This window comes from Oratosquilla oratoria, chromosome 2 (genome assembly GCF_046742065.1).
Source record: "Oratosquilla oratoria isolate Oo_2021 chromosome 2, ASM4674206v1, whole genome shotgun sequence".
Taxonomy (NCBI): domain Eukaryota; kingdom Metazoa; phylum Arthropoda; class Malacostraca; order Stomatopoda; family Squillidae; genus Oratosquilla; species Oratosquilla oratoria.
The window spans coordinates 61,869,803-61,882,302 of record NC_134778.1 but is presented as its reverse complement, the minus strand read 5'-3'; the positions used below and the strand labels follow the sequence as shown (position 1 = coordinate 61,882,302).

General features: G+C 40.7%; 1 protein-coding gene across 4 annotated transcripts in view; it reads right to left on the bottom strand.

Moving 5' to 3' along the window:
* Nucleotides 1-12,500, bottom strand: part of LOC143039506 (cell adhesion molecule Dscam2-like) — a 1,807,148-nt gene that overhangs the window by 1,672,211 nt on the left and 122,437 nt on the right. For all 4 annotated transcript variants that reach the window (XM_076209640.1, XM_076209650.1, XM_076209658.1 and 1 more), the window contains exons 3-4: nucleotides 8,779-8,975; nucleotides 5,630-5,768 (exon numbers count right to left, since the gene is read on the bottom strand). In XM_076209640.1, the coding sequence (XP_076065755.1) occupies nucleotides 5,630-5,768; nucleotides 8,779-8,975 (336 nt within the window). The remainder of the gene's footprint in view (nucleotides 1-5,629; nucleotides 5,769-8,778; nucleotides 8,976-12,500) is intronic.

Here is a 12,500-nt window from a genome sequence, read left to right as displayed (position 1 = left end):
TCCTCCTCCTTTCCTTCTCCGTCTTCCTCCTCCTCCACTTCCTCCTTATCCTTCTCATCATCCTTCACTGTATCTTCTTTCCTCCTTCCTTCCCTCTCCATCTTCCTCTTCCTCCTCCTCCTCCCCTTCCTCATCATCTTCTTTCCTCCTTCCTCCTCTCCCCGCCCTCCTCCTCTTCCTCCTCTCCTTATCATCCGGCGTCACAGGATCCCAGCCCATTAGTTGGTGGACGTTTCTTCCCCAAGAGAGCTTGAAGAGGGGAGGGGGGCCCAAGGACCGTTGCCTGCTACTGTGGGTAGCTGGTTTTCCAGTCACTAAATGAAGTGGTTGCAATTAATTTCATTATTATTAATTATCATCATTAGTTTTTAGTAGTAATAGTTGTGGTGGTAGTAGTAGTAGTTGTGGTGGTAGTGGTAGTAGTAGTAGTAGTAGTAGTAGTAGTAGTAGTAGTAGTAGTAGTAGTAGTAGTAGTAGTAGTAGTAGTAATAGTAGTAGTAGTAGTAGTAGTAGTAGTAGCGGTAGTAGTAATAGAAGTAGTATTACTCATCGATCAAGATACTGAATATTTTTGATAGCTGATCTCCCTGACATGACAGATATCAATCCTAAAAACCCAAGAACCAATTTTTAGGTCTTTAAACCACGGGAGACCACAAAGATATTATCATAAAGAAACATAAACAAACGTGATGTCTGTTGCCATGGAAACAACGCGGATATCGTTCCGTCCGCCGCGGTTAGAGAGCGGACGGACGGGCGGGCGCGGAGTCTGATGTCCGGAAGGAATCAATGCATAAATATTTGGACGAAGGATTTAATGTCCCTTTTCTGTTTGGACAAGAATTAATCTAGACTGGGTCCTTGGACGACAAACTCTCGGTAACTTGGTTTTCTTGAAGGATTTCGCGAACTCGTTTTTTTTTCTGCAACTTGAGGAATTAAGTCTCACACACGCACACACACACAAAACACACACACACACACACACACACACACACACACACATACACACATGGGAGGGCTTAAGAGGCTATGAGAACAAATTAAGAAAGATCACATGTCTAAAGAATGTGAAGAAATACAGTTTTACATATATATGTATAGTTACTAGGAATAGCTTTGAAAGTGATATAGCTCAAGCCCGAACAATACGTGAATTCAAATCTATATATGATAACTGGAAATCAAGGATATAGATTAAGTTGAAACTGTACATGAATTTGAGATTAGGCAGGATAGACTGAAGAGGAGGAAACGGGACCCAACGAGCGTTGCTCCTTTCCTGTACACTACAATTAGGTAAATACAATTAGCTAAATACACACACGCGCGCGCGCAGTGGTAGCGTTTGCAACTGCTACCTTAGCGGTCCGAGTTCGAATCCCGCCCAGGACTGAAATAATGTCAGTGCCGCTGCGCTGCAAGCCGTTGCTCCAACTCTTGTGGGCGCGAAGTTGGGTATGTGTCTGTGTGTGTCAGATCACAGCATTACTCAGAGATCGGTCATACATGAGTTCTGAGCTCTCATCCGGGAGGGAAATAGCTGTCGATAATGTGATCCAAGACCATGATGAATTACACACACACGCACACACATGTGCGCGCACATGTAAACATGTGTGTGTGTGTGTGTGTGTGTGTGTGTGTGTGTGTGTGTGTGTGTGTGTGTGTGTGTGTGTGTGTGCGCGTGTGTGTGTGTGAAAGACCTGATACTCTTGTGTCCAGCTGCTTACAACTCTTGGCATGAAATATTAAAGTCTACATCTTTGGTCAGTTCCATGTGCCCTCTATAGTTCTCCTCTTCCACCCGACGCTGTGCGAAAGTGAAGCAACCCGATTCAATATGTTTCGTTTCTTATCGTTTCTCCCTAGCGAGACCTGGCAACTCCGCCGAGAAGCCGAGCGGCCACTGGATGCAGTTGCCATAGGTCACCACAAGCGAACGATATCATCTGAAACATTCTGGACTGGGGTAGCTTAACTTCTGTAAAACACTGTCCCAGCACCTACAGGGTGGTCTGAATGTTTTGTTACCCCTACCAATAGAGGTACAAGTATTACAGTAATACAAAATACATGTCCTGAATTCAGGCTGTTTGTATGGGCACATGAGCGTGTGTATTATTTAGGCTCAGCGACATGACGTCACTGAAAGAGTCGGCAAACCAGCTCCTCCGATGATGACAATACTACGATGGGAACATTTTTGTTCCATTGTTCTTATTTTGTTCTATTGTTCTTACAGTAAGTAAACTGAACCTGTATTCTGTATTACTGTAATACTTGTACCTCTATTAATAGGGTTAACAAGACATTCGCACCAAATTGTACATTTATTACAGCATCAGGCTTTTGTACCACGCGTGATTAGTATTAACTGTTCTGCTTATAAAATTCACTTTAACCACATTTAAACCATTTACCACAAAAAAATCACTTTATACACTATACTACCACAATGAACACCACAATAGAACCCAAGTAAACGTTACTATATAACACATCACCCCTACATACGAGAAATCCCTACGACATAAATCTTCCCAGAATACACACTGCCGCAATGGTCCCACACTTACAAAAGAACTGATTTAAAACTCCTAATTTGTCTTTCTTATCAAAGAGTATTTTCCGACCAATTACTTGCGGTGCGGTCCGGCACAGAACCCGAGTATGATTTATGATATGGTTCCTTCTAGATGGGATGCTAGAACTAGCTTTCCCTAATCTTAGATTTAATCCCTATGATTAGTCTTAATCCTTGGGCAGCTTATAACACTCCCATCTCTCTCTCTCTCTCTCTCTCTCTCTCTCTCTCTCTCTCTCTCTCTCTCTCTCGCTTTCTCTCTCTATCTCTCTCTCTCTCTCGATTACTCTCTCTCGCTTTTTCCCTCTCTTTGTCGATTACTCTCTCCGTCTCACTCTCGCTCTCTCACTTTTTCTCTCTCTCTCTCTCACTCCCGCTTACTCTTTCTTTCTCCCTCCCTTTGTCTCTCTCTCCCTCTCTCTGCTGATTACTCTCTCTCCTTCTCACTCCCACTTTCTCTCTCTCTCTCTCTCTCTCTCTCTCTCTCTCCACATCCATATATCCACCATTCCTGGTTATCATTATCCACTCCTTCTGGGTACTGATGTAGAGTGAGAGACAAAACTATCTTCCCAAGTTTGTCCAAAGATGGATGAAATATGGCGAAAAATTATGAGAATCAGCTAGCCATCTCTCGCCAATTATCCTAATGTTTCGCATTGTTCAATCTAACTTCGGACAAACATAGGAAGATAGTCTTATTTTTCACAGTGCCTCTGTCTGCTCATCATGTCTGCCTTCTCTAACCCACTCAAAATTTTAGCTAAATTCCTAATTTTGTTTACATTCTAATCCAGATCCTCAGTCTGAAATTTAAGCCTGATCTTAGCTTCTTCCCTGCTGCTCTTCAAGCCCAAATTTTAGCCTTAGCCATAGTCATAACAAAGCCATATCCGTCGTCACATCCACCACTTTAGCCTCACTCCAGGCCTAACTTTAGCCCTTGCGTCATTCTTAATTAGTCCAGCACCAGACCTAGCCCAATTACAGATCCGGCTTCTGTGGGAAGATCCAATCGCACGACCTCCTAGACACAGACCCCAGACACAGACCTCAGACACAGACTCCAGACACAGACCCCAGACACAGACCCCAGACACAGACCCCAGACACAACCCCCAGATGTCTAGAATCTACAAAACCCCGTGGATGACGTCACCTTGACCCACTTTCGTAACGGTTGGTCCTTTTCCCCTTAAATCCAGTTGCCGTCAGGTGATTTTATTACTGTCCGTGGCACTCCCTCGACCACGATATAGTATTGTGTATAGTGTTTGTATAACATTATCATATTAATGTTTACTGTGGTGCGTTGTTTTATGATTAATCATGCATTTCTATTGCAATGTTTTGCTGTTGATGTTCTAGGAAGAGATATCTAGATGTGCAAGTCACGGATCTTTTACTAGTCATTTTCACGAGAAAAAAGAAGTAATTTTCAAATGCTGTGCTTGATTTGTCATCATGATCAATATAAACAACTACATGTATATATGTGTGTATATATATATATATATATATATGTATAAATATATATATATACATATATGTATATATATATATATGTATATATATATATATATATATATATATATATATTGTATCCATTGCGTTTATTGTACCTAATGCCAAAGAAATTATTATAAAAGAGATACGGTATTGTTATGATCAAACAGCATGAAATTAAAATTTACAAACGACAAGAGAAGGCTAGTTAAAAAAAAACTCCAGAATCAGACACCATCACCTACGAATGATACCTAAAACACATTCATCTCAAATTCCTATTTTCATCGTGTATTTCAACGAAATAACAACGATAGGTATTCATATGAATATCTGCAAACTTGGAGAGGGATGACAGGTGGTGATGGATACGGAGCTGCCTAGTGTAGGCCTTATGGTCTCCTGCAGTCTCTTTCATTCTTATGTTCTTATGTTAACACGGTCTGATTAAGAAAAGTTTAACATAATGAGCGACGTCGACAGCAAAATTGTCGATTCTCTCGCACGTGTGTCTAGAGACCAAAAATCTACAAAACCTTTGTAGATTCCCTCCTACCTTCCCTCCCAGACTTCATTCCAAATTGCCTTTGTTGATAACCCCGAAGTTCCTCTTGTATAGCCTTATTAAAACTTTCCCAAACACACACACACACACACACACACACACACACATACACAACTCGTGGCGCAGTGGTTAGAATTCGTGCCTGCCACTACGGCGGTCCGGGTTCGAATCCCGCCCAGGGCTGAAATAATTTCAGTATCGTTGCGCTGCGGGTTGTTACTCCAACTTTCGTGGGCGGGGAGTTGGGAGTGTGTGTGAGTGTAAGGTCACAGTATTACCCATAGATCGGTCATACGAGCTCTGAGCTCTCTTCCGGGAGGGAAATAGCTGTCAACCATGAGTCCAACACGTGATTCAAGACCATGGTGAACCATGGTGAATCACGCACACACATATACATACACACACACACACACACACACACACACACACACACACATTCACTCACACACGCACGCACAAACTTTCCATAAAGATATCTGGAATAGTTTGGTGATAGAGCCCAAACCGTAACAATACGTAATTTTGAATCAAATTACCATAATTGGAGAATAAGGCTATATATAGCCCACATGTGAATTTGCAGCCATGTATGATAAATAGGAGAATATGAGACAGGGACCCACGAGCGTTGCTACTTTCCTGTGCACTGCAGTTGGGTGAATACATTTAGGTAAACACACATACGCACACACATACGCACACACACACACACACACACACACACAAAGAGAAAAAAAGAAAAAGAAAGGAAAAGAAAGAAAAAAGAAAAAAGTAAAGAAAAAGAGGAAAAAAGAAAGAAAAAAAGAGAGAAAAAGAAAAAGAAAGAAAAAGAAAAAAAAAAGTGTGCCCTTACCTGCTCTTTGAAAAAAGGAAAGAAAAGGAAAGAAAAAGAGGGAAAAAGAGAAAAAGAAAGAAAAAAGAGAGAAAATGAAAAAAGAGGGAGAAAAAAAAATGTGTGCCCTTACCTGCTCTTAGAGTGGTGGGTGCCGCCAAGACTGTGCCGGTCGGGTTGGTGGCCCGGCACTGATACACGCCCGCGTGGACGTCCTGCCGGTACTCGGAACCCCCGAACGGGAGGATCCGGAGGGAGCCGTTCGAGAGCACCTGCAGGAAGGAGGGAGATGATCGGGTGAGACTCCGGGAGATCGCCGAAGGGACGGGAGGCTCAGTATTGGGAGAAGAAAACAGGGGATTTCGGATTTTGAGTTGGTTAGAGAAGGATGTTGAGTAGATAGAGGTACAGTGAAAGGTAAATATACATTCCTAGGTTTGCATGAAGTTATATTGAACATGGCTAAACATTTGGAGAATCGGCGAGAAATGGCTAGCCGATTCTCATCATGTTTCGCCATATTTCATCCATCTTCGGACAAATTTGGGAAGGCAAAAGTCAAAGACCAGAATATGTTATTCATATTGATATTACTATTCACATACTATTGCTATTATCACTAATATGCAATGTAGATCTATATCATTTCTATTGCGATCACATCAGAATTTACGAGAAAAAAAATTTGCTGATATTTGAAAATTGCCGACCAGATGTTCAGGAAGACTTATGATGAACTCCATTAAATAAGAACAAATAATATTTTTCACTCATAAGTATTCTATCCTTTATATATATATATATATATATATATATATATATATGTGTGTGTGTGTGTGTGTGTGTGTGTGTGTGTGTGTGTGTGTGTGTGTGTGTGTGTGTGTGTGTGTGTGTGTTTGTGTGTACACAGCCACAAACAACAGTACAAAATTAAACTTGACATCTTACAGTCTCTACCTAATATTTTTTATAATTGTAGTCACCAATAAGAAATAGCTGTACATTTTTTAAATTTAATATAAGCAGTTTCCACATCTCTCTAATGATTGACATGAATCATAAACAAAACTGGTTACATAAGCGACTATGAAAAGAATTTGTTACAAAAATAAAACAACCTTATTCTAAAAAGATTGGAGCCTTTCATGTTTTCGCATACACTTTGAAAGAAAATTTTATCCAGATTTAATTCTTTCTATATTATCATTATTATTGTTATTATTATTATTATTATTATTATTATTATTATTATTATTATTATTATTATTATTATTATTATTATACTAAAGACATCAATGGCCTTCAATGTACCAAGAGTTACAACATTTATGGATACATTTGTTCTCAACATTACAAAATATTCATCAACGACTTCCATAGGGAAAGTGTTGTAGTCTATAAAAACTGAAAGTAGGGTAGTGTCCGATGTAGCAGCAATTGTCAAAGCATCCATATATTGTAGTCTAAATGTCCGGCTACAAGAGTGATGAAAAATGAAACTGTGGTCTCTTCGAAGGCCGTTTAATTAAGGAAGCTTATACCCAAACGAGTCGTACACCGTACATGCACAAGCCTACAGAAAGGAACTAATTGGCAAGTCCTTGAGCGAATGCATCACTCTTGGGACGCTATGGTCATGTGTATCTATGATTGAAACTGATTACATCCCATGTTTGATATATTTGGTATTTACAAAAAGAAAATAACATGCAATGTAATTATGACATATACTAGTGTGTACTTATGAATGTGAATGTGTAAATGTTCTAAATACAGAGTTACGTAAATGTAAATGTTATGGCAACAAGTTGTGTCGATAAACGAAAGGAGGCTATTTATACAACCTGTGTGGTGGCAAGACGCATATGTTTGCGTGTACGTGTGTGTGTGTGTGTGTGTGTGTGTGTGTGTGTGTGTGTGTGTGTGTGTGTGTGTGTGTGTGTGTGTGTGTGTGTGTTTGTGCGCGTATATTTCTAAGTATAGAATGCATGGTTTTAGGTATAACAAAAGTCCTGTGGAAAAGAATTTTACATCAAAAGCACACTGGCTTTCCAAAACAAAGACTATTTTGGAAAAGTGGCACAAATTGATTTCTGATTACTTTGTCGTTTTTCTTTTTTTTTCTTCTTCTTAAATTAGGGTACCAACCGATTTTAGAAAATCTACTGAGGAAGAAGGAGAAAAGATGAGATGATGGTGAGGGATGGAGAAAGAGGAGGAGAAGGCGAGGGAGGTTAAAGAATGGAGATGGGTAGAGAAAAAAGGGAGCTAAGGAGGAGGAGGAGAAAACTTGAAGGAAGATATCTGGGAGGTTGATAAAACCAGAAGTAGAAATAAAGACAGACGAATGAGAGAAATTATATTAGATTTAGAAAAATGTGGAGAGTAGTGGACTACTCTAGTATGAAAAATCACTTCGTGCACTTCGTTGTTGCATATAACATGATCCCATTCAAGTGAGAAGTGGACCCCTTCCTGAGGGGGACTTTGATCGATCGAGACCCTTCTCCGCCCTTTCGATGATTAAGATAACTTTCACCAGGGATTCTATCCTTATGGAAAGTATGGTGCTCGAGCTGAAAGGGTTGAAATAGGGAATGGAGACAAATAAGGGTAATGGGCGAGGAATATGTAGGAAAAGGAGTAGACTGGGGAGAAGGTTGGGAAGAGGAAAAGAAGGATGAGGAGAAAGAACTAATGAGCTAAAAGAAAATGAGGGAGAAATATGATGATAAAGAATGTGTATAAGAAAGACTGTTGCGGGAAGGGAAGGTGGACGGAGTGGGGGAAAATAAGAGGGATTGATAAAGAGAAGGTAAGGGAAAATAATGCAAGAGAAGGAAGGAGGAGGAACTGGGAGAAGGGAGAAAATACAATGGGAGAGAAGAGAGAATGCCTGCTAGCAAGGGCCGAATTAAAGTGAGGAGGGGGAGACTGTCAAGGTTGGTGGTCGCTCAAGGCCCTGGAGGCCAAAAAAACAAAAAAAAAAAAAAAAAAAAAAAAAAAAAAAAAAAAAAAAAAAAAAAAAAAAAAAAAAAAAAAAAAAAAAAAAAAAAAAAAAAACAAACAAAAAAAGGATCTACGATTTTTTTCCGTGGGGGGTGGGGGAGTGAGACGAGGTTAAAAAAAAATGGCCAATACACGATCACAACACCTCCCCTAAGGGCCTTAGACAACTTTAACCCTCCCCCGCCAGGCCATTCATCTATTGATTTTATTCTGGTTATCACAAGGCAATTTCATAAGGTTGATGAAGAGCCCTCTGCTGGGGACGGGACTCACCTCGCGGACTGTGGGGATGCTGGTCACGGCCGTGTGGTCCAGGTGGAGCCAGGTGACCCTAGGGGGAGGATCCCCCGAGGCCCGGCACCCGACCACCACGCCCGTCGAGTTCGTGAAGGTGACGAGCGGGGGCGGGAACTCCAGGAGGACGGGCCCCGTGGGCACGCCCCCGATGCCGCCCACCTGCCCGTGGCATCCTGCAAAGAGAGAAAGAGAGAGAATGAGAGTCAGGTCATTTTGAGGGTCTCTTATTTATAAAGTATGTATTTACCTGGTTGTATCTTACGGGAAGGGGAGCTATGCTCGTGGTATCCCGTCATCATTAATTATATAGAATATATGTGTGTGTGTGTGTGTGTGTGTGTGTGTGTGTGTGTGTGTGTGTGTGTGTGTGTGTGTGTGTGTGTGTGTGTGTGTGTGTGTGTGTGTGTGTGTGTGTGTGTGTGTGTGTGTGTGTGTGGATCACGTGTTGGACTCGTGATCGACAGCTATTTCCCTCCCGCAAGAGAGCTCAGAGCTCACATATGACCGACCTAAGGGTAATGCACCACACCACAACTCCCCACCCACGAGAGTTGGAGTAACGATTCGCCGCGCAGCGACACTGAAATTATTTCAGCCCTGGGCGGGATTCAAACCCAGGACCACCATAGTGGCGACCGGGGACTTTACCAGTTGCGCCATCGAGTCGTGTGTGTGTGTGTGTGTGTGTGTGTGTGTGTGTGTGTGTGTGTGTGTGTGTGTGTGCGTGTGTGTACAGTCTAACAAATACATTCTAACATATTCTAGGTGAACGAGAGTGGATCATTCAGTGTACGATTAGTGTTATCTAATAACTGGGTTTATCACAGATTCATAACAAGCATTATTATAACATTATGATAACAATGATAACAACAATAATCATAATGATAATAACAATAATGATAAAAATAGAACTTACAAAAATATACTAGCTCTCTTAATAACAATGAAAATCACTAGATTATTTTCACTAAAAAAAAACATAAAATAGAATAAATAAAACATAAAATCTTCCCCACCAATGATTACAATACCTAAGAACATATTTGATGATATTCGAAATGACTTGATACTCATGAATAAAACAAATAAATGAAATGAGAACGATATTGCAATTATTTGTTGTCATTAATGCATTCTGTATCAAATATTATTTCTATTTCTGGTCTGGCTGCCGGCAGGCGATTTTATTAATTTTGTGGAATACTTTGGTAACCAGGGGAGGGGGAGGGGGTGAAAAAATAAACAGGGCTATCAAAGACCAACACTTAAATAATTTATATAGAACATTAATTATTTTATGCATCTCGGGTTTAGAAAATAGTTATGACTTGCCACTTTAGTAAGATAATGATAACAATAACAATAACAATAATACATAAGCAATACCTTAATACCACTTTTGTAAGATAACAATAACAATAACACATTACAATATAAGCAATAACTTATCAATAACATCAACAACAACCCACACCATCAGGAAACGTAAATACACTCAGAGTCAGAACAAGAACAGGACACTCCATTTCGGAAAAGAAAAAACAGCGATACGGCATGGAGATATTACAATATACTGACTCGGTACTTTGCTCAGCTCCTGATGACGTCACTTTTGTGAAGTGCCCTGGTCTTGTTTAGACCTTGCATAGGCAACCATATATTCACTCGCAAGTGTTGAAATCTATTATTTGATTGTAGTAGTCATACCAATAGTAGATAGTCGTTCTTGTTCGTGTATTTCAGTTCTTACCATTTACTATTATCTTGCGTGTCGGCCAGAGGCCCCTTCGAAGGTTAGGGCACCTTTAGGGCCGGCCAAGTATGGTATGTAATCGGTATGCTAGTGTGTGTGTGTGTGTGTGTGTGTGTGTGTGTGTGTGTGTGTGTGTGTGTGTGTGTGTGTGTGTGTGTGTGTGTGTGTGTGTGGGTGGGTGTGTGGGTGTGTATGTATGTGTGTGTATGTATGCTTGTGTGTATGTATGCATGTATGTATGCATGTGTGTGTGTGTGTGTGTGTGTGTGTGTGTGTGTATGTGGGGGTGGGTGGTTGTGGGTGTGTATGTATGTGTGTGTATGTATGCTTGTGTGTATGTATGTGTATGTATGTATGCTTGTGTGTATGTATGCATGTGTGTATGTATGCATGTGTGTATGTATGCATGTATGTATGTACGTATCTATGTATGTATGTATGTATGTATGTATGCGTGTATATATGTATGCGTGTATATATGTATATGTGTATGTATGTGTATGTATATGTGTGTGAGTGTGTGTGCGTATGTGTGCGTGCGTGTGTGTATATGCGTGCGTGTGTGTATATGCGTGCATGCATACTCATCATACTATTTTTTTCTTTTAATTCTGCTCCTTCGAAGACGTATCTTTATATTTATTCTTTGTTTATTTCATCTCCTTCTTTCATTCCTCCTTTAACGATGTTTTCTTTTGATTTCCTTTCGTCTTTGATGACAATTGAATAAAATCAGTCGCGTGCCGTTTTCTTTATTTCTTCACAATCATCATTTCGTTTTCTATTCCTTATATTCTATATTCCAATTTCACCATTTTCTATGCATGTTGTCCATATACTAATTTCTTTTTTAATTTGTTCGTTTACCTAACTAATACTCGTTAATTTATCTATTTATTTATTATTTATCTATTTATTTATTCATATTATTTAGCTTTTGTACACAATCCCTTTAGATTCTTCTCTATCATAACTATGTACCTGCTCCCTGTGATGACAAAATCACGGCTGTGTGTATCTCTCACCTATATACGCGTATACACATACCTCTGTGCGTGTGTGCGTATAAGTACGACGGGGAAAGGGGTGTATATGTGTACATGCGAGAGGGGTGTGTTATGTGCATCTTCTTTTTACTTCCACTCAACTCATCTTTCATTATTTTCACATTCTCTGAATTCCTTGTCCTCTTCCTAGAACCCAATTGTGTCTTCTTTGCGTTCCTCCATTCTCTAATATCAAATGTAATTGTGTTGTCAAATCCTAGAAAAATGTTATCAATCTTGCCTATGGGCCGGTTGTAAGGGATGTTCATCCAATTTTCTAGTTTTGAGAAGCACAAGCGAAGCATGAAACTGTGTGCGTGTGTGTGTGCGTGCGTGTGTGTGTGTGTGCGTGTGTGTGTGTGTGTGTGTGTGTGTGTGTGTGCACGAGGGTGTGTGTGCACGTGTGTGTGTGTGCGCATGCGTGTGTGATTCACCATGGTCTTGGAGCACGTGTTGGACTCGTGATCGACAGTTATTAACCTCCCGGATGAGAGGTCAGAGCTTGTATGACCGATTTATGGGTAATGCTGTGACCTTACACGCACACACACACCCAACTCCCAGCTCACGAGAGTTGGAGTAACACCCCGCAGCGAAGCGTTATGGAAATTATTTCAACCCTGGGCGGGAGTCGAACCCGGACCGCCGTAGTGGCAGGCGAGAACTCAAACCACAGCGCCACGAGTGTGTGTGTGTATGTGTGTGTGTGTGTGTGTGTGTGTGTGTGTGTGTGTGTGTGTGTGTGTGTGTGTGTGTGTGTGTGTGTGTGTCCGCGTGTGCTTGTGAAATGAATAGTCAAGACAATCTCGAATTATTTATTTCCCTAATTATGAGGAGTGGGCAGACTGTTCCCATCATGGCCAAGGAAGAGAGTTGCCGAAATATCTAAAAGATGT